General features: G+C 36.4%; 1 protein-coding gene across 4 annotated transcripts; it reads right to left on the reverse strand.

The window, feature by feature from the left end:
- Positions 1 to 231: 231 nt before the first annotated feature.
- LOC113051599 (SH3 domain and tetratricopeptide repeat-containing protein 1-like) lies at positions 232 to 18,354 on the reverse strand. Of its 4 annotated transcripts, none has more exons than XM_026215494.1 (18): positions 17,857 to 18,232; positions 16,976 to 17,041; positions 16,044 to 16,174; positions 15,834 to 15,939; positions 15,280 to 15,420; positions 14,991 to 15,189; positions 14,815 to 14,891; positions 13,909 to 14,101; positions 13,663 to 13,793; positions 9,230 to 9,262; positions 6,352 to 7,265; positions 5,315 to 6,074; positions 4,300 to 4,480; positions 3,756 to 3,906; positions 2,843 to 2,965; positions 2,494 to 2,644; positions 1,721 to 1,917; positions 232 to 937 (listed from the first exon to the last, which is right to left on the reverse strand). In XM_026215494.1, exons 1-18 carry the CDS (start codon positions 18,005 to 18,007, stop codon positions 674 to 676), a joined length of 3,969 nt encoding a protein of 1,322 aa, XP_026071279.1. In that variant the 5' UTR covers positions 18,008 to 18,232; the 3' UTR covers positions 232 to 673. The 4 variants fall into 4 exon arrangements, with proteins under 4 accessions (XP_026071279.1, XP_026071278.1, XP_026071281.1 ...); XM_026215493.1 differs by having other exon boundaries at positions 233 to 937; positions 13,909 to 14,104; positions 17,857 to 18,231; XM_026215495.1 differs by lacking the exon at positions 17,857 to 18,232 and adding an exon at positions 18,289 to 18,354 and having other exon boundaries at positions 234 to 937; positions 13,909 to 14,104.
- Between the last annotated feature and the right edge of the window lie 5,274 nt (positions 18,355 to 23,628).

The following is a 23,628-nucleotide window of genomic DNA, read 5'->3' on the forward strand; positions in this document are numbered from 1 at the left end:
GTTTGTAGGTACTCAAGGTTTGTATGGTTATAAAGTACCTTGATATGTTATATTGTAAACAATTAAATATTAAATCCAGTTTTTATTGGTGACCAGGGGGACATCGTCTCTTTTTACCATGTACATTTGAATGCCCTGCAGTGCCAGGGGACTTGTTTTCACTGAACTGCAAGGGTTTAGACCAAGTCATGAATTTCTCCTGGCATTAACATGTTTATTAAAAATTAAAATTCCTGTAATTCACTGGACTTAGTACAGATCAGCCCTTGTTGAGGTAAAAATGTGTTCACCACTTCCATGTCAACCAAAGGTAGCTAACCGGATTTGAATTGAAAACTAGACAACAAATTCTATACCGATATATATATATATTTTTTAATCAGTTTTAGAAAATGATCTTCCATAAGAAAGAAAAAGAATAGGGAAATGTTATCTGTCTTTTAGTTATTTACAACATGGGATATTGAGCCAAGTGGACAGTGTCTGAAAGTTGTATTGCTTACACTCCAGTAAACACTTGTTGGACCAATGAACAATTTATCATGAGTCAGACATTCAGTAATTCAACTAATACACATAACATCCAGCAAATAAAAAGCAAGCATGGGAAATTGACACACAAGTCAAATCAAAAGCATGCAGTGGAAGTTTAATATCCCATTAGAGTCCAGCTTTATCTTGCCCCAGTTATTGTGCTTTTGTACTGGGCTGTGGTCCTGAAGCTGTAGTCTGGTGCCAGGTTGATACGACGGATATGGAGATCATTAGCGAAAGCTCTGGCTCGCTGGTAGAAGAACAGCGAGAGTTCACGGTCCATGAGAAAGTTGTGGTAGATGGTGGCCAACCGAGTACACAGCTCTAGCTGAGACCTCTTGTTGCCCAGATCCATAGCAGCAGCCAAGGCCAGGTGATAATAGCCAGCAGCATCAAATGGGTCCTGGGATACAGAGGAAGAGAAGATTTACAATATTAGTCCTATTGATCTATTTAGACATTCAAATATAACTCAGTCTAGTTGTGAAGAGATTAAAACTTTAGTTCTGTTGTTCTATTAACAGATTGAAGTATTAGTCACTATAGAGTTTAACGCTGTGTGTTTTTCATTTTGAAATATCATTGTTACCGACAATATCATGACACCCCTAATTAAAATGATAACAATATTTTATATTTTTTTAATAACACTATTATCGTCAATGCAATACCCCCTAATGGATACCATAGCTTCTGCCCTGCATCCAGCAGCTGTGTATGTAAGTAAAACACAAGCAATGGTGAGTATATATAAAACAGTAATAATTATAATTAATAAATATAATAATATTTATTTTTCAATAAATATTATTTTTTATGAGTGCCACAGTATTATTACACTAGTACTATATTTCTTTAGTGGTTTGTTTATTTTATTTTATTTTATGATATTTAAACAACAATAAAACTATTATTTTAATAATGACAATAATAATAATTATTATTATGTAGTCATAGTGAATATGAAAATAACCGTTTTTTTTCTTCTTCTTTTTTTGTCATTAGCTGATCTCATGCCTAGATAGAGCATGTGCTTTATATAATGAAATATAAATATATTTTCATTCTGAACATGAGTGAGCTTCTGTTCCTGATGTGAATGAGGTGTGAATATATTATCATTTAGTATGTATTTAGACTGCCATCTTCTGGTTAATTAAGAACTGCAACACCTCCACTGGCTTACCTTTACATCATAGAAGATGATGTCTCCAAGTGTTTTGTAAACCCTGACATAGTACAGGCCTTCCTCGTCGTACTGCAGGGGTGAGGGGCACAGGGACAGGGCTTTCAGAAAGTGGTGCTCTGCCATTTCAAACTGACCCAGACAATGGTACAACGTAGCGAGTCTATGGAATGCCACTCGCTCATTTAAATGGTCAGCTGTAGGAAAATACACAGATAAAGGGAAAGACTGTTATATGTCTTTAAAGCTTTTCAACTGTGTAATGTCATGAACATGAGTTTACCATGTGTGCTTTATTCTCAAAACAGACCAAATATTTGGCAGGAAGCCACAGTCCATGAAGGCTTATAAATCAGTATAATACAATAAATAACTTGGATTTAGAAAAAAAAAAAAAAAAAAAGTCAAAGAGTTCTACATAACAGGGATTAAGACCATTATGAATGTGAATATTATGTTGTACAAATTAGTGATGCCATTACCATTCAAAAGTTTGCTTATGCTCACCAAAGCTGTATTTATTTGATCAAAACTATAGTAAAAACAGTATGTGAAATAACATTGTACAATGTAACGTATTCCTCTGAGGACAAAGCTGATTTTTTTAGCAGGCATTCAAAACAACAGCATTTATTTAAAAAAAAAACACACATTAAATAACATTTTTGATCATTTTAATACATCCTTTATATATCAAATAAAATCTTACTGACCCCTATTTTTTAGCAGTAGAGTAATGGTGTGCTTGAGTTTGTGCACATGTGTTAACCCACCTAGACTCGTGCTAATGTCTAATGCAGTTTGAGCATACTCAATGGCCTCTGAGCACTGTCCCAGCTGCAGCAGAAGCTCTGAAAGCTTGTTACACAGCCTAAGCTGAGAGCGCACACTGCTCGTCTTTAGTGCGATGGGAAGGGCTCGGTCCTTACGAACACACAGAAACAAACATTCTTAGCTCGCTGACAAACGAACGGAAGGATTATGAACGTCATTAAAGTTTTCCAATTTAAACAAAATTGTAATAAAGAAAAATGAAATAACAGGGACCTGATATTCACAGAGTACAATAACAACACTAGAAAGTATTCTCTCTTCATCACCAACAAAGTGTGCATGACCTACCCTGTAAAAGCAGATGGCTTTCTCCCTGTCATGTGAGCTGTTGAAGAACACATCTCCAGCTGCTTCCAACATCTCCAGGGTGAAGAGTGTGTCTCCTGTGCTCAAAGCCATGTCCTGGGCTACCTATTATATAAAGAACAGGCCTATAGTTAACCTCTAAAGAAAAGGTAAAGCAAATGTCCAGCAACAACATATTTGAATTGCAGGGAATTGTGCTGTTGCACTGCGGAAGCTTCTGTCACAAAAACAAATTCCTTATATGTGTAAACATACCTGGCAATAAAGCTCATTCTGATTCTGATTTAATTTTATACCAGTTTTACAAATGAGGATGTTCCCAAATGGAGGCTTTTGTTGATTTTGTCAGGTTTTGCTCACTTTTGTGTACAAATTTGTCCACAAAATATGGTAAAGTAGGTACACACACAGATTCCTTATTATTACTATTTTCCACATTGAAATCATCCAAATTATGAAATAACCCAAATAGTATGGAAATTAAATAGTGGTTAAAATGACAACAAGTCTAAATATTTTAGTTTCTTTGGGTTGCCATATTTTGTTTAGACTACAGTTCTAAACCAGTGTTGAAACTATTAAAAATGGTTTTCATTAATTGAAATAAAGCCAAATAAAATAAAATATAAATATTAGATGAAAAACTTAAATTATTAAAAATGATTGCCTTATGAGTTTAAGTACAATTCCAAATCTTGGTTGATGTGTTCTCACCATTATATTATGTCAGCATTCTCTTAACTCAATTACATTCATACATTTGAATGTCAGTAATCATTTTTACATTTGATTTAGAACTTGAATTAATACTCAATAGTTGTCCCCTGCCCCTGTTTCCAGTAACAGTGACTCCAAATAAATGCAGGAAAGGACGCTGAATGAAGATGGTTTTCACCTGCACGTAGAGGTCCACTAGCTCCGTCTGTTGGAGGATGTGGTAAATCTTCCCTGCCTTTAGCCAGGCATGAGCCTCCTTGCGTTTTCTGCCCAAGTCGATGAAGATGCCCAGGCTCTGTTTGGTGTAATCTAAAGCGGCTCTGTTGGCTCTGAGAGATGACGTGATCACCTTTAGTAAGGCTGTCTGCAGCCTTTATAATAATGTGATGTCTTACAACTGGCAATTCCTCATTATTGCAACAACTTCGGGCTAAACCAGCTTAACTTTATCAAGAACTTTATTTATCAACATTAAAGAGATAATTCACCCCAAAATGAAAATGTCATCATTTACTCACCCTCATGCCATTCCAATCCTTTTGAGATATTTCTCAAATATTTTCACAGAAGAAGAATGAAAACCAGTGAAATGGCACTCATTAATTGATTGAGCTAGGTTGAGTTAATGATTACAAAAATTGCATTTCTGGATAAACTATCTCTTGTATTGCACTGTATGTTTAGAACATCTCTCATAAACCTAAAAAATAATTAGGTCTCACTTCTCGGTAGCCAGGTTCAGGTACAGCTGACTGATCTTGTCCAGTATCTCTCCCTCTAAGCTCTTGTCTCCTATCCGCTGAAGAAGGTTCAGCTGGTGCTCGTTGTAGATGATACACTGGGCTTCATCTGGACACACCTCTTCGTAAAGCTGACACAGGTGACATGTGGCTTGCAACTGGCCTGTTGTCATGTGAAGAAGAATACATTTTTGAGAGGTAAGTCTGGTGACCAGCAAACCTGATAAAAGATCAAACCAAAATTCTAGTATATGCACAATACTAAAATAGATGGGAATTGATTTTGTCCATAGGGGACTGACTAGATGTGTGCACAGTAGTGGACATACTAAATTGTAGCCAGGTGATTGGAGGGGAATTCAGAATAACGTGCACAGACATGTACAACACTACGAACAAGTTCATTTAGAAATGGAAATTCACCCATTTATTCACACTCATTTCAAACTTATAAGACTTTCATTCAGCTTTGAAACACAAATGAAGATACTTTTAATGAAAACTGAATGATTTATCTCTCCATTGTAAATCCATAACACCAAAACTTTGATGCTTCAAAAAGTTAAGTCATTGTAAAAATAATCCATATGAATTAAGAGGTTAAATCCAAGGTTTCTGGAGAGACATGATTGCTTCATATAACAGATTTTATTTAGGCATCTATTCACATATAAGCATGGATCTGTATGGATTGTTTTTATGATGTCTTTATGTATTTTTTGAAGTGACAAAGTTTAGTTGGAATGGGCCTTTACTGGACAGACAGAAATCTGTCAGGTTTCATTCAAATGTCTTTCGCTGAATAGTTTGGAATGAGATTGATCACAGAATTATTATTTTTTGCTTTAATTATTAGACTTATTTTGACATATTGTACAATCAGAAACCAAAATATAATTCCTTACTATATAATTTCTAACATCAAGCTGTTCTAGACACTAGTATTATAGAGATAATCCTTACTGATACTTTCACTAATACTATGATAGACACTTACTATCCATGTGATTTATAAACATGGCGATCAGCAGGGCCCATTCATAGTAGGTCTTCCCATGCTCATGGTTTCCCTGGGAAACAAAGTGTTTCCCCAACTCAAGAAGCACTGAAATAAAACTGAGTTCATGCCCTTCATCCTCAAGCTCGGAGAACAGCTCCACTGACTGAGTGAGGTATTCCTCTGCCAATCTTTTAGCCTTGATTTGCAAACACATGAATCCAAAGTTGGCCAGTGCTATAGCCCAGTTCCGTCTATCCTCAAACTCCTCGCAGATCTCAATTGCAGCCCGGTAGCTTTCAGAGGCCTGTCGGATGTCTCCTGAATGTCTGTATGAAATGGCTCGCATGTTGTAAACCACTCCTTCCAGTTGAGTAGTACAGTGCTCAGGGAGCGATGACAGCACAGTGTCTAGCACTTCCAGAGCTGTGCCAGGTTGCTTGTTGCAGATGTACAGCCACGCCAACCACAGGAGAGCAGCAGTACTGTCTGCATGGCCAATACTGGATATACCGCTGTGGTCGAGGACAGTGGACATGTAGTGAACAGCTCTGTCAGGCATACCGTGTCTATGGAAGAGCCAGGACAAACACAGAGCTTGGACATGACCCAGCACTGGCTCCTTGCTGGGGGGCACTAAAGCAGCGGCACGGGTCAGGTATGGAGCAATTTGTGTTGGGATGGCCACTCCATACAGTTCTGATGCATTTTCCAACAATAGTGAGATACTACAAAGACAGTATGACATGGTGGCTCCTACCTGTGAAAGAGAATGGATGAATGCATAAATCAACTTTTGATTCATCCAATGCATCAATCTTTTTCATTCATTTATCTATTATTAATTCATTTTAATTTATTTTTAACTAAATTACACATTATATAAGATATTTAAATATATATGTGTGTATATATATATATATATATATATATATATATATTATTATTATTTTTTATTTTTTATTTTTTTTTTATATATATATATAATTTATCTCATATAATGCTTTCTGAAACCACTATGAAGGTGTAGCACTGACCTGAAGTGACGCTTTCTTTGCACAGCTTTCAGCCAAGCGTGGCAGTCTCTGGTCACTGTAGAGTCTTGCTAACACCAGGAAAACATGGCTCATTGTGTCATCACATGCCACAGGAACCTCATCGGCAAGGATCAAAAGCCTTTCAATAAACGGGATTGCACTCATGCCATCTTTAATCTTCAGGTGGAGCTTGGCCTGGAGGAAGCAGGCTCGGGCCTCGGCGAGCTGATTCTTGGCCAGTACAGCCTTTTTAAGTACATATTTTAATACTTCAGGGTCCTCACAGCCAAACAAACATTCAGGGACAGCCATCAACAAAGCAGAAAAGCGCTCTGAAAACGTGAAAAATCTTTCATGGTTCTTCTGTGTTAGGTAGATGAGTGCTAGGTTGGAGTAAATGGCAGAGAGCAGAAACATGTCTGTGAAGCAATCCTTGGGTACATTCAAGGCTTCCTCGTAATAAACCCGAGCTTGAGAAAACTTCGACCTCCCTGCGCAAAGCTGTCCAAGAAGAAAACAGATTCTGCTCTGCGCCCACGAGACATGCTTCTTTCGTGCCAGCTCTCGGGCTATGCCTAAATACACCACTATCTCCTCCTCATCGGATTGGCCATCAAAAAGTGAGATGAGGAATTCTGGGTAAGCACTGTACAAGAGCAGGAACTCTGGCTGGTAGTCACGACTGCTCAAGAACGAAAGGAGAGCATGATGTCCATCTGGACTGGTGCTGTCCAGTTCTGAGCAGAAAGAAAAACGTGGGGTTTCCCGGGACATCTCTGTATTATCAGCTTGTTTCTTCATCTGTTGCTTGATGGTGACTGAAGAAACATCATTTCTTTGAGACTTATCTCCCTCACTCAGAATGTGTTTGACTTTCTGTTTTAGATTGTTTAATTCTGTCTGATGAGTCTTGTCTGGAGACAAAATAATAAATAAATAAAATAGAAATAAACAGATTATTTTAATTAGCTAAGTATCAATCTAGCTATCAGTAATTTATATATATATATATATATATATATATATATATATATATATATATATATATATATATACAGTTTTGTTCAAAATAATAGCAGTACAATGTGACTAACCAGAATAATCAAGGTTTTTAGTATATTTTTTATTGCTACGTGGCAAACAAGTTACCAGTAGGTTCAGTAGATTGTCAGAAAACAAACAAGACCCAGCATTCATGATATGCACGCTCTTAAGGCTGTGCAATTGGGCAATTAGTTGAAAGGGGTGTGTTCAAAAAAATAGCAGTGTCTACCTTTGACTGTACAAACTCAAAACTATTTTGTACAAACATTTTTTTTTTTCTGGGATTTAGCAATCCTGTGAATCACTAAACTAATATTTAGTTGTATGACCACAGTTTTTTAAAACTGCTTGACATCTGTGTGGCATGGAGTCAACCAACTTGTGGCACCTCTCAGCTGTTATTCCACTCCATGATTCTTTAACAACATTCCACAATTCATTCACATTTCTTGGTTTTGCTTCAGAAACAGCATTTTTGATATCACCCCACAAGTTCTCAATTGGATTAAGGTCTGGAGATTGGGCTGGCCACTCCATAACATTAATTTTGTTGGTTTGGAACCAAGACTTTGCCCGTTTACTAGTGTGTTTTGGGTCATTGTCTTGTTGAAACAACCATTTCAAGGGCATGTCCTCTTCAGCATAGGGCAACATGACCTCTTCAAGTATTTTAACATATGCAAACTGATCCATGATCCCTGGTATGCGATAAATAGGCCCAACACCATAGTAGGAGAAACATGCCCATATCATGATGCTTGCACCTCCATGCTTCACTGTCTTCACTGTGTACTGTGGCTTGAATTCAGAGTTTGGGGGTCATCTCACAAACTGCCTGTGGCCCTTGGACCCAAAAAGAACAATTTTACTCTCATCAGTCCACAAAATGTTCCTCCATTTCTCTTTAGGCCAGTTGATGTGTTCTTTGGCAAATTGTAACCTCTTCTGCACATGCCTTTTTTTTAACAGAGGGACTTTGCGGGGGATTCTTGAAAATAGATTAGCTTCACACAGACGTATTCTAACTGTCACAGTACTTACAGGTAACTCCAGACTGTCTTTGATCATCCTGGAGGTGATCATTGGCTGAGCCTTTGCCATTCTGGTTATTCTTCTATCCATTTTGATGGTTGTCTTCCGTTTTCTTCCACGTCTCTCTGGTTTTGCTCTCCATTTTAAGGCATTGGAGATCATTTTAGCTGAACAGCCTATCATTTTTTGCACCTCTTTATAGGTTTTCCCCTCTCTAATCAACTTTTTAATCAAAGTACTCTGTTCTTCTGAACAATGTCTTGAACGACCCATTTTCCTCAGCTTTCAAATGCATGTTCAACAAGTGTTGGCTTCATCCTTAAATAGGGGCCACCTGATTCACACCTGTTTCTTCACAAAATTGATGACCTCAGTGATTGAATGCCACACTGCTATTTTTTTGAACACACCCCTTTCAACTAATTCAACTAAATGCCCAATTGCACAGCCTTAAGAGCGTGCATATCATGAATGCTGGGTCTCATTTGTTTTCTGAGAATCTACTGAACCTACTGGTAACTTGTTTGCCACGTAGCAATAAAAAAATATACGAAAAACCTTGATTATTCTGGTTAGTCACATTGTACTGCTATTATTTTGAACAATACTGTATATATATATATACTATTTACACATATATAATTATATTACATAATTCTAAAAACCAAAATGACAATTATTTTTATTTAATTTGCTCTGAATGAACAGACAGACAGACAGACAGACAGGTAGGTAGGATATGTAGGTAGGTAGATAGACAGACAGATAGACAGACAGACAGATAGATAGATAGATTACTTACTTTCATCTGATCTTGGAATTTCTTTTGCCAGATCTGTGGTATGTAAAACAAATGATTGTATTATAATCAAACAAATTAACAAAGAAATGTATATACAAATATTTAAAGCTGGTCATGTTTCCTGTCGTGTGAGTTCATTTGGTTGTGCTTAGCACCTCAAGTGGCTGAATAATGTAAATCACGTCAGGTGCTTCTACTGTTATTGATTACACAACAGAACAAAAAAAGAATGGCCCATCTTTGTAAGTTCCAAACTGTTGTGGTGCTGTGCCGTCTGTCTGTAATTTGTGTGCAAATATGAACCCCACACAATTTTATTTTTCTCTACCGTTGCTTAAAGGGGTCATATGATGTTGTTAAAAATAACATTATTTTGTGTATCTGGTATAATGCAATGTGTTTATGTGCTTTAAAGGAACACTCTGACTTTTTGGGACTTTAGCTTATTACTAAAGCTTACAGTATCTCCCAGAGTTAGATAAGTCCATACATACCTTTTTCATTTCTGTGCGTTCTGTAAGTGTTATTTGACGCACCCACCACTAGCCTAGCTGCGCTAATCACTCTGCCCAAGTAGCCACTCCGCCCAAGTAACGTTAGCTGTGCTCCTACGCCTAGTGAGAATATAGTTCCCAGTATTTATACGATTAAAAATGGTCTCTGTCTCATATAGCCTTGTTATTTGTACACACTGTGACTATACAGATCACAACATGTAAATAGGAAAATGTTTGCATTATTTTGTAACTTATTGGTAACTTATTACTATGCTACCATTATCCATTTACATCCAGTCTTTGTGCTAAGCTAGGCTAGCGGTGGGTGTGTCCAATAACACTTACAGAACGGACAGAAATGGATACATACAAAAAGGTATGTATGAAATTATCTAACTCTGGGGGATACTGTGAATAATCTAAAGTCCAAAAATTCAGAGTGTTCCTTTAAGGTTAAAAAACTAATTATTTTCCACATAATGTACATTTTTGTTGCTTCTCTATGCCACGCCTTTCTGAAATGTGTCGATTTTTACAAAGCTCATCATTCTGACAGGCGAGGTGTGCTTTGATTTGCCAGTTATCCAGTGCGTTGTGATTGGCCGAATGTCTCAAGCATGTGATGGAAAGTTACGCTCCTCACCATACTGTGATGCCAAGTCCTGGCGCGATGAGATAAAAAAAATAAAACCCATTACAATCGAGGCATTTGTTGCATCCACTGGGGACATAATTACTGATTATAATGACTTATACTGTCTTTTTACGCATTGCATTGCGTATCGCGATGCGTAAACATAAAACCATGTCTACATTTGTGTTTCGGAGAAATGAGAAACTCTACATTTCTACATTTTAGCTCATGCTTGAATTCATCAGTAGCAAATCCTTTACATATGAAAATGTACTGTGTGTCAGAAGCGCCAGACTGTCCTTGCAAGTTGCTTGCAGTTGGAATTGCCCCACTTTATAGAAACAGACATCGGCATTATAGGCTACTATCACAGGAAACGGTCCTCATACTCCATAAAATGCACTGCACACATCTGAATATTCAGGCTGAACTGTCCTGGAACAGTGCTGTAAATACAACTTAACTAATGATTCTAGTTGTGTCCTCTTTTGGAAGACCAAACAAAGTAGTTTCTCTTTCACAATGAAACACACAGTGTCTCCACAACATGGTGGAACGGCAACAGCAAGAATAAAAGTCACGCCGCCTTTCTTTGCGTGAACATTATGGCGGCGTTATTCAAATCTTCTCACATCGTGACGTAGACATGTGGGGGGGCATTACAACAAGCCATTTTAGGAGAGTGTGGTTGACTCTTAACTTTAATAAAGAATATCTCCATGGTTTTGAGACTTTAGTCTTTGCAACTTTACAGATGTTCTTTTTTTATTTTCAGTTTAATACACAAACAAACCTGTGTGACCATAGCAACCCGGGATTATCAGAGATGGATTCATTAATATTTTATTTTGAATTAAGAAATGATTGTATTATTTATTCTAGAAATTATTACATTATTAAAATATTATATTAACCATAGGCCCTGGCTACTGGACTGTATCAATAGTCAGCATTCAAATGAAGTTTATCATGAATAAATGTTACATAAAGTGCATTATATTAAATAGGCCTTCAAGAAAACATTTTTATCCATCCTACAATCTTGTAAGTCCATTTACTTACCGTCTTTCCCCCGTAATATTTGTATATTATTATTATTATTTTTATTATTAGCCTACAATTATTACCCTATTATTATTGGTTATATTTGTATATTAGTTTATATTATTTTTTTCCCTTTCATTTCAATATCTTTACTTAACGTTCTGAATACTTTTGTAAATAATAGCGTACTGTAAATTGTCGACATGCCAATAAAGCTTTGATTATGCTGACTGGAATTTTTGCTGGAATGCAATTTTAATTTAACATATATTTCATTTTATTTCAGCTAATTAATGGACCATAATTATAAATACTATAGTGTCTCATTGAGAAATTAATCATTCACGTAGTTTCATTTGTAAATTAAAACACAACACGCTCATTTATCATCACACATAGGCATACATACAATCATAAACTGGCCACGAGAAAAACATGTCATTCCCTCAACATAAGAAGTCGTGGCCATGAGAAATGGATGTTGTTCCCTCAACATAAGGATGTTGTGGCCACAACAAAACTAAGTGAACCGGCAATGTCACCTTATGGGCACCGTAGTTGTGACCCTATGACCCGCATCATCTGATCCAAGCCTACTGGTTCCCCTAACATCTCATTAATGCATGACGGTGTGTGTGCAGAAGCCTCCACAACAAATCTTTACAGTACGGTTAAAACCCTCTTCCTTACTTTCATTTATTTATTCATATAATGTTGTTATGAGCTTTTATTGGATCAATTTAGCCATAGGTTTGCTGTGTGTTTTTGTAATCTGTGTGATAATACTTTTAACAATTAATAATTTAACAAATAATTAAGTTACATTTTGAACAATCTTCCATTCAAAATATAACAAATATTATTTGCAATCTGACCTCATGTTTTTTGTTTACATCTGTTTAACACTGTGGTTCTTAACTAGTGAACATCCAATAGGGCTACAAGTTTATAAAAATTATTAAAGTTTTTAAAGTAAAGTTTAAAGTAATGTAATTATAACGCACACACACACACACACACACAAACACAATAATAGTCCAGATGAAGGCATTCAAAATGTAAATGATTAAACCCTCTAAGACTCTGTGTATGTAAAGAATAGGAGAATCTGTAATTTGACCGCTATGACAGCTGCCTTGCAAGCATTTCAGTTATTTAGCAGCTATTTTAGATTGAGATTTTAATAAATAGTAAATTCAGTATAATGAGATTGCTTTCCTCACACCAGAATGCAAGTCCTGTGCTTAAACATTTATTAAATATTTAACACTATCCTTGTGGTTCAGTGCAAGCACTGATGTTTTCTTCTAGAAATGCAAGTCTAGTTGCTTATATTAATTAAATTTGGCATGAAATGACAATTTACTGTCTATTTGGTAAATTCAAGTAATAGAATTCATCCATGAAAATGTTTAATTAAAAAAAAAAGACCTCATAATGTTTAAGAAAAATGTCAAAACTCGATCTTCCATTGAAAATGACAGACTTCTCTCTAGTGGCATATGCTGGACTTTTCCAAACATTTAGTCCCCTTAAACCCCTTTCTTACAATCAACTGCAAGGTCACATTCAGATCTGCCTACATCCAATCAACAAACAATGAACAGAACCACTTCTGTTGTATCGTGATGTTAGGAAAACAGAGTTAGATATCTATGATGATAATGTAATTTGAAGAATCATCCTGAATTGGTCTGAAGCATGACTGCACATCTCTTTTTGTGTTAGGGAGAAGTCCAGCACTTCCAGCAATGTGGTTTCTGGTCTCAGGGTGCCACAAGTTCTTCCCTGGATGAGCAGTTGTACTGATTTTTGAGCTTTTTAATAAATCCACCATGTTGTGACTATTCTTGTGCAAATGACATTGAATTCTGATAGCATTGGTTACTTGTTCTGGCATTTCTTGTAGAGGTCACTAGTTCCTGCAGTGACAAATTAGTTTCCTAATCTTCCTAATCAGTTCAGTTTCCCAAGGTGGAGCAGTAAAGGTGATTTAGGTTGTATTACCTGTGTTTACACCACACAAAAGAAAAGCTTACGACCAGGATATATTCAAGACTTTAGTTGACGTGTTTGGTGTTGTCATAGTTGCTTTGTGCCTGTAATTCTACCTCTGGTCTGTTAGGAACGCCTCTTTTTTTAAAAATAAAATTATTAGTAATTTTTTCTTAGACAAATCACAGGTGCTGTTGTAAAAGCAAATAAAACTTAATTTATAAATGCTAAAATGTTAAGATTCAAATCCCTGCGAGTCTTACCAAGTTTGTAGTTTGTGCCAACATTAGACTGGCATATTTTCTTCAATAAAGCAATAGTCTCCTCTTTAATTTTGTCCTGATCCAAGGTAACAATTTGTCTGTCCTCGTCATTCAAGAATATGCCAGATGATCTGTGATGTTAGCGCAGGATAAAGTAATAGTGAGTAAAACTGTAAAAACAATTTGAGACAAACCACACAACAGAAATACAACTTGAAATATTCATAAAATCCCACAAGCACTTACTCACAAGATGAAGTGGTTGTTTTGACCAGCTTGGTTTTGACAAGTCCAGTATCCCCAGTTTTCTCCAGTTTTCCCAAAAACCATTCACAACAGGCCACCAGCAGGCCCAGGATGATGATGCGTTCACCAGCCTGGAAACTCAGTTCATCTGGTCCATCGGCATCATACTCCTCTGTGGCCTCACAGACCCCTACTGCTGTGAGAGATATTTACACTTGTGCTAGAGTTAATCTGTGATGATGAATGCACCACTACTTCTTATGTCAAAAGTTGTGTGATCTTTTAAATTCAGCTACTGATTTTGTTTGCAGCTTACATCCATTCTCTCTTCATTTATCCTCAATCATTTTCTAATTATTTTTTTGCAATTTTAAAGCTTCTTGCTCTATAACTTTTAAAACGGGAATGGCCAGTCTAAGAATTTTAACAATTAACTATATTCAGGCTTTTGTGAAATTCTTAATTCTTGAGAACTCTGATATATAAGAAGGTTTATGTTAGAAAGTTGCATAAAGTTATATAAGCTGTTTTCTCATGTTCATTGTCAATTTTACTTCATCTCCAGTGTTCTGTAGTATTTATGTTATTTGTTTGTTAGTGTGCATCTTTGTTTGTAGTGTATACACACACTGATGTTCATATTTTGAGGGTAGTAACATTTTTTTTTAAAGGAATGCATTAAATTGATCAGGATATTTGATTGAATTTTTTAAAAATAAATACTGTTCTTTTGGCATTATTATTCATCAAAAAACCTGAAAAATAGTAACCACCATAACCATTTTCAATTATATGAACTATTTCAAAATTGTAATAATATTTCTTCACAATATCAATGTTTGTATATATATATATATATATATATATATATATATATATATATATATAATTTAAACATTTTCTTACCAATCTGGAAGGGAAGGCCACCGGTGTCCTTTCCACCACCCACTAATATACTTTCTGGGCAGGACTTTAGAAACCACCTTGGGAAGTGAAAACAAAAAATCCATTATTCTTAGTTTTGGGTGGTCTGTTGATTTTATGACAATACATTAATATGAAATTCAAAAGGTGACATATACTCATGAAAGGGAATGACGGGCTCCAGAGCTGGTTTTGGTTTGGTTCCTCTATCCCCATCCGCAAGTGACAGCACTGTCCACCCTGATCCTAAGAATGGAGGCTCAAACAAAGCGATGTCCCCCTTCTCCAGATAAAGGTCGCTACCTGACGTAGAGCTATCAAACATCTGATTTGCTGTGCAGCATCCAAAGAAAGACCCTCAAAAGTAAACAATATTATTTTATTACGGAAAGCAGAGGTATTCACAATCAAATAGCTTTATTCTAGTATATAAACACTATTTATTACCTTCTTGCATTAGAAAGCCTTTATACATCAGATTTAGCGTCTCTTCTTTAATTGAGATCTCAATTCCTGAATGCTGATCGAGGGAGATTAACCAGAACTCCTGGTCCATGAGAAGGTTTTCCATACACTGCCCCAAGAAGCCTTGTGAAAATTACACATTTGGTAAGTCTTTTGAGATATTTAGCTTTTAATAAACACCACAGATTATTGGTCTTTCAGAAATCATTCTAATATGCTGATTTGATACTCATCCATTATTGGTGCTCAAGTTATTAAAATCGGTTCTTATTATTATCCATGCATTTTGGATTCTTTGATGAATACAAAGTTCAAAAGAGCAGCATTTATATGAAATAGAAATCCTCTTTAACATTAAAGTGTCTTTGCTGTCACTATTGATCAATTCAAAGTGTCTTTGCTGAATAAAAGAAATATTTCCACCCTTTCTTCCTCCCAAATCTACCCTACCCTAAACGAATGGTAGTGTATATCAGTTCCCACAAAAATATTAAGCAGAATCTGCATATATCTGCTGCACAGAAATAAGAACAGACCCATCTTGTGGTATGTGCTGAACTTCCATATTTCTTCAAGGGTTTTAAAAGTGATAAATATAGTCCTTTCCTCACTGTTGATGGATACAAAATGAGCAGACAGTTCCTGCAAGACAGGGAAACTAGTATGTTAAATGCGTGTATATTTTCTTAAACACATTTCAGAAAAGTTTTAATTATTTTATGCAGTCTGAATAGAGATGGCCCTACAGAGATTAAGGTCATGACCCCTGAAAGGTCAGCTTCCAGCAAACAAAGTTTCCTGCAAAGCACTTCCTGTGTGTCCTCATCGGCAGGAAGTCGATCTGGCCCCTCCACCATAGCCAACTGAATAGCCAACACTGCCACAGGAAACAGTATAAAGTCAACATTATATCTACCACTGCATCCAACACTAACAGATCAGTCTCCACTCCTCTAGTAAATCTATAAAGAAAGTGACTCAGTGACGTGAAAAGGCCAGTCAGTGTAAGGTGACATCATAAACTAAACCTTTATACTGCTGTAAATTCCAGGTCTTGTTCTACTATATTCAGTTATAACCTAAAACATTCATCACAAGAGCAATATTCATGGTTCAATCCAGTTTGATTTTGCATGTTACCATAATCATGTGATGTTTCACTGTTGTGTTTAACAGAAAGGGTTAATAAATGACAGTCAATGGGCTTTGTAAAGTCCAATGTATGATCTCTAAAAGTTACTCTTTTTGAGTGTCACTAAAGCAAGTCAAAGTTCAGTGAAAGGAATAGTTCATTACAACAAAAAAAAAAAAAAAAAAAATGAAATTCTGTCATTTACTCACCCTTTCCTTACCATGGAGCATAAAAGAAGATATTTTGAGAAATCTCTCATTAATTGTACAAAGGAGGTCTAGGTTCACCAAAACTGTTTGGTTCCCAACACACTATACAATATCTTCTTTTGTGTTACACGAAGTCATACAGGTTTGGAATGGCATGATAGTGAATAAGTTGTCCCAGAAACTTGTCTCAGAGCCAAGAACTGCCAACTCTGGACAGTTTTCCCACATAGTATTTCATTATCATTTACACAATGATCAGGATTTATTCACATCAGTCACAGTGAATGAAGAGGAAGTTGGTATTGTCACAGACAGTATAGTATTGAGCTGGATTCACCTGTTGGTATATTATCATCAGGAGCTCCAGGGGTACCTTTGATGCTCCCTCTTGATATCTTATAATCTGAAAAGAAATGTACACATCTTGGCACTAATAATGATGTGGAGAATTTCTGCTGTGCTTAACACTTTACTATATAATTGTGTTGAAGTCTAATGAATTTTACATCATATTTTTTAGAAATACTGTAGTCAAGTACAGACATTTAAATATAATTAATTCAACCTTGATTAGTTTTAAAACAAACAGGATGGAAATGACTACGTGTTAGCCATCGAGTAGCGTTTACATGAGGGTGTCGTCTTGAATGTTTTAGAAACAAACCAGTTAACAGTCTACCACAAAACATCACAGAATCTATTAAATCCATCGCTAAAATATATGTGACCAAAATGGTGATGACACTTCCTGGGGGATGATGATGTCATTGTAAATTTCAGGGATTTTACAATAGACCAACATGAGAGAGAATAAAGGACATAGAAAAATTCAACTAAATGATAAGCAATTAATATAATAGCCTATACATTAAGATACGAAACACGAAACACCTAGAATTTTAGATTTTTGTGCTTAGAAGTCATTGGAGACCAAACATCTGCTCAAACCAGCACTACAAATATTTAGCATTCTCCCCTTTTGGTCACTTAATCGAGAAGTTGTCAAAATAAAATAATTTGTTTTTCATATAGCTATATAAACTGTTAATATATATTTTATCCAGTATCGGGCAGTGCAACATCTGGTCATAGTATTAAAAACGTATGATCAACTTCATACGTTCATTAACATAAGAATGCAATACAAATGAATTGAGAAACACTTTTTTTTTTTCTTTTTTTCTCTTTGGTGGTCGTTCTGCTCACCCGCATCCCTACCTCTAGACGAAGACTCCATAATATTATCCCATTCACTGTGTGTGCACTCATTCGACAGCTCTCTGCGTACCGTCCGAGTTTTATCCGGGTCGGACTCGGACTTCACGCCGTTCCCGGTTTTGGACGAGTTTCTACGAGCAGCGGCTGACATGCCGTCAGAGTTCCGAGCGGAGAAGCGAATGGCTGCGCGCTCTCGGTCACGCGCTCATCGCACTGTCACCAAATAAAAGCGCACAGGTGGCGGAACTGATTTTAAGAGCGTATATTACATCATTACAAGACTGCAAGTCCCGATTTTAATGGTAAAGGAACGCCCAAAACAACGTGGTCTTGCGAACAGGCAACAGTTCCAGCTCTGCACTCCTGTCAGACGGAGCGCATGTTATGCGATTTTGGCACCAGTAAGCAGTTTTGTTTTTACAAATAAATTACCTTTGGGAAAAGCTTGGCACGCAAGGTTTCAGCAAAAGTTAATAATCACACGGAGTGAGTAAAGAGTAAAGAATCGCTGGTGGTCCGTAGGCTATTATGAATGTAAACTTTGTAGGTGTGTCTCTGTGTATTTGGATGAACTCAGAAAACATCAGAGGAAGAGTGTCAGCATTTCCCCTTCCTAAAATCCTTGTATTATGTGTAATATGTGGAGTTTTAAAACCCTTGTATAATTGTCCTGTGTAACTCAAACTTGTGCGTGCCAAGGTTAACAAAAATGCTTCCTGCCAAAATCCTCAGATAAAATGTCTGCTGTAATGTAAATGTAAATGTAAATACCCTCATAGGGAATTTGAGAAACTGACATAATACAACAAAATACAATGGTCTGTATAGTTGGCTGTAAATATCAATCATAATAGAAATTTCTTATGCGCATTCTACAACACACCAAAGCCTTACACTATAAAAAATGGTGCTAAATAGCACTAAAAGTGGTTCATGGTCTTGGGGAACCATTTTACTGGGGGAGACCAGGGACAGTTGCAATGGCGATGGTTGTAACACTTTGAATTCCTCCAATCAGAAACAACCTAGAGGGATGACACTCAGTGGCTGCATCCGAAAACTTAGGCAGGTGACTTGCTGCCTTGCTGTCTAATCAGGCAGTGACTTTGCAGGCAGCGTTTTTGCCCGAAGGCACCTCATGAAACGGATTTCAGACAGGCTACTGAGGCAGTGTAATGGTTTAATGATTGACAGCAAAATTTAGAGAGCTTTGGTGATAACTAAGTGGATATTTCATTACTGCAATATTAATTTCTCATTAGAAAATAAAATAAAAAGTGGAAAACGTTGTTCAGAAACATACATTTTCACATAAACTGACCACCGACCGCAACTTTCAGACACCATCTTTATTTTTTGGCTTAACTGTCACATAATGGAACGCACAGAATTGTGGGACATCAAAGGCTGCGAAGGATACATCTATGCTTCCTTCAAAAACCGGCCAGATGAAGGCATGCATGCATGTCCTTACAGATACTCCGTGAAAAAAACAATTGGAGGCCGAGAAAAGAAAGCTAAAAGAAAAATGAATTTCAACAACAACAAAAAATCCAAACCGATAAGCAGAAAATTCAGGACTCATCTGATGATGAGAATGAATTCTGCAATGTGTGCTTGGAAAGCTTCTCCAGGTCAAAGGAGGTCTGGCTCCAGTGCTGGTCCTGTAAAGTAACCTATCCTACAGTAAAGCATTAAAAACTGATGGATCTTATTACCTTTCGTCTCTTTTAGAAGAAAACAAACATAACCACAGGTATTTATTCAATACAGGCTAAATTAATGAAAAATAAAGCATCAACAAGTGTTGACATTTCCCAACATCACAGCAGTAATGACTTTATGATCTACTTTTCTTCTAAGATCGATATTATAAGAGATAAAATTGTAACCATGCAGCTGAGGAACATTTCCACTCATTCTCTACTATAGGGGAGGAAGAATTGTATAACTTGTTACAGTAAATCATCTAAACCAACAACATGTATGTTAGACCCTATTACATCTAAGCTCCTAAAAGAGGTGCTTCCAGGAGTCATAGATCCTCTTCTGACTATTATTAATTCCTCATTCTCATTAGGATATGTCCCCAAAACTTTCAAACTGGATGTTATTAAGCCTCTCATAAAAAACACAACTTGAACCCAAAGAACTAGTTAATTATAGACCAATCTCGAATCTCCCTTTTCTGTCCAAGATATTAGAAAGGGTAGTATCCTCACAATTATAATCCTTCTTAGAGAAAAATGGTATATGTGAGGATTTCCAGTCAGGATTTAGACCCTATCGTAGTACTGAGACTGCTCTCCTTACAAATGACCTGCCTTATCATCTGATCGTGGTGGTATCTCTCTATTAGTTTTATTGGATCTTAGTGCTGCATTCGACACTATTGACCACAACATAGACTAGAACGCTTTGTTGGCATTAATAGAAGTACATTAACATGGTTTAAATCTTACCTATATGACCGCCATCAATTCGTAGCAGTGAATGAAGAGTTATCATATCGATCACAAGTGCAGTATGGAGTACCTCAAGGCTCAGTACAAGGGCCGCTACTCTTCACACTTTATATGTTACCCTTGGGAGATATCATCAGGAAACATGGTGTTAGCTTTCACTGTTATGCTGATGATACTCAGCTCTATCTCTTCACGGCCCGGCAAAACATACCAGTTTGAAAAATCAACAGAATGCATAGTCGATATAAAAAACTGGATGATGAGTAATTTCTTACTGCTAAATTCTGAAAAACAGAGGTGTTAATTATAGGAACTAAAAACTCTGCATGGATAACCTAGAACGCTGTTTAAGACTTGATGGCTGCTCTCTCAATTCTTTGTCATCAGTTAGGATCCTAGGTGTGCTATTTGATAGCAAACTTTCATTAGAAAGCCATGTTTCTAGCATTTGTAAAACTGCATTTTTCCATTTCAAAAATATATTTAAATAACAGCCTATGCTCTCAATATGTCAAATGCAGAAATGTTAATCCATGCGTTTATGACCTCAAGATTAGATTACTGTGATGGTTTTTTGGGTGGTTGTTCTGCACACTTAATAAACAAACTCCAAAAAGTTAGTCCAAAATGCAGCAGCTAGAGTTCTTACTAGAACCAGGAAGTATGACCATATTAGCCTGGTTCTGTCAACACTGCACTGGCTCCCTATCAAACATGGTATAGATTTTAAAATCTTGCTTATTACTTATAAAGCCCGGAATGGTTTAGCACCTCAGTATTTGAATGAGCTCTTATTACATTATAGTCTTCCACGTCTGCTGCATTCTCAAAACTCAGGTAATTTGATAATACCTAGAATATATAAATCAACTGCGGGTGGCAGATCTTTTTCCTATTTAGCGCCTAAACTCTGGAATAACCTACCTAACATTGTTCGGGAGGCAGACACACTCTTGCAGTTTAAATCTAGATTAAAGACCCATCTCTTTAACCTGGTTTACACATAACACACTAATACACTTCTAATATCCAAATCCATTTAGAGGAAGTTGTGGCCTAGTGATTAGAGAGTTTGACTCCTAAACATAGGGTTGTGGGTTTGAGTCTCGGGCCAGCAATACCATGACTTTTGTGCCCCTGAGCAAGGCACCTAACCCCAAACTGCTCCCCAGGCGCTGCAGCATAAAATGGCTGCCCACTGCTCTGGGTGTGTGTTCACGGTTTGTGTGTGTGCAATTTGGATGGGTTAAATGCAGAGCACGAATTATGAGTATGAGTCACCATACTTGGCTGAATGTCACGTCACTTTTTTCATTAAAGGATTTTAAGGCTGCATTAATTAGGTAAACCGGAAACGGGAGCACTTCCCATAACACCCGATGTACTTGCTACATCATTAGAGGAATGGCAACTTCTGTATGCTTATATTAGTTTGTTTGTCTCTTATTCCGAGGTCACCGTATCCAGATCAGAGGGTCTCTACAGTAACCCGGATCCAGTACATATCTAGTACGGACCAGATGGTGGATCAGCAGGACCAACCCCCCCACCCAAATAAAACAATTACTAATGTATTATTAAAAACAAAATTTGTGTTTGTTAATATGAATTAATGCACTGTAAATTAACATGAACTAACAATGAGCGACTGTATTTTAATTAACTAACATTATAGAAAAAAATACTATAATAAATATATTGTTCAGTGTTCGTTCAAGTTTTTACCAATACACTTCTTACACTTATACACCCTTATGTTATCTGTACACTTCTCTTGATGTGTTGATTACCATGCAGTACTAAAGCAAATTTAATGTACTTGAAACTAGTTTTAACTGTATTGTTTTAAATAGTAGTCCAAAGTACATATTTTAACTATATTGCAGCTTAATCATAAAAAAACTGTGTAATTACAAATATATTTAAAAACATGACATACAAGTTTCAATAAAATGACTTTAAAGTGTATTTACCACAAATTCTTGTCAGTACAGAAGACTTCAGCTGAAGACTTTAACCATATTTCAAAGACAATGGAAGTAATTATGAAATTACTACTGACAGTAAATCCTGCTGAAGTGGACCAAAAAATAATTGTATTTAGTTTGATTCCTAACCCTAAGGTTGTGGGTTTGAGTCTCGGCCTGGCAATACCATGACTGAGGTGTGTGTGTGTGTGTGTGTGTGTGTGTGTGTTTGTGTTTGTGTGCTCTTGTTTTTGTGACATATCAGGACACAACTCTGTATAATGGCATGGATATGGCACAGGTATTACAAGGAGAGGGTGACTTATGAGGACATAACCCATGTGCCCATTTTTCAAAATGCTTATAAATCATACAGAATAAGTTTTTTGAGAAAGTAAAAATGAACAAAGTTTCCTGTGAGGGTTAGGGTTAGGTGTAGGATTGGTGTTGTGCCATAGAATATACTGTTTTTATTATATTTTAGTCAAATAAATGCAGCATTGTTGAAAATAAGATACTTCTTTAAAAAATTTTTACCAACTTACCAACCCAAATATTTGAACAGTAGTGTTTCCAGAAAAGATCCAACACCATTACTTCTTGTTGTTTTTAGATGGTGGATGAGGAGCTGGTTAAGACGATGGTAAGGGCGTTACTGCTGTCCAGCAAGAGAGGCATGTCACTGAATAACCTGCAGGTAGAGTGAGTATAAAGACAGCTGGCTGAGTATACTATTTATTTAATAAAATAATAATTATTAAAAAACATTTTCAGTTTCTGTTACGGTTTTTGGCCAAGTGCATCGAGAAACGATGGTTTAATAATTGGTTTTACTACAGATTAAAAGTTTATTTGACAAATGTGACATGATTAAAGTTAATCATGATCACTAAAACTGTACCAAACCCTGATGCGGTCAGTCATATTCCATGATTTTTAAAACTTGATTGTCCAGATGATGTGCTATGTAGTGGCTTGCTTCATGCTTCAAGTATAGCATGTTAAAAAGCTGACAGTTTACTACTCTATAGGGTCCAAGAGAGATTAACAATGCACAGTGCTCTAACTTGCACAAAGATAGCCCATAGTGTTTTACTTCAAAAAAATGTTTACATGAAAGTAGCTTTTTGGAGTCCAAAATAGTCTAAAAAGCAAGAAGAATGGCAAAAGCCACCCATGCTGTAGACATATGGATTTTAGCTCTGGCTTCAGCATTATTTATTTTAGTTGTTTTTTTTTTTTTTGTGTGTGTGTGTGTCTTGCTAAATAATATAGTGGATACTTCAAATATTTGGGGTTGTGACCCTTCAATGTATTTTAATAGCAATGCCATAGTAAAA

Source organism: Carassius auratus, chromosome 32, assembly GCF_003368295.1.
Source record: "Carassius auratus strain Wakin chromosome 32, ASM336829v1, whole genome shotgun sequence".
In the NCBI taxonomy this organism is placed as follows: Eukaryota; Metazoa; Chordata; class Actinopteri; order Cypriniformes; family Cyprinidae; genus Carassius; species Carassius auratus.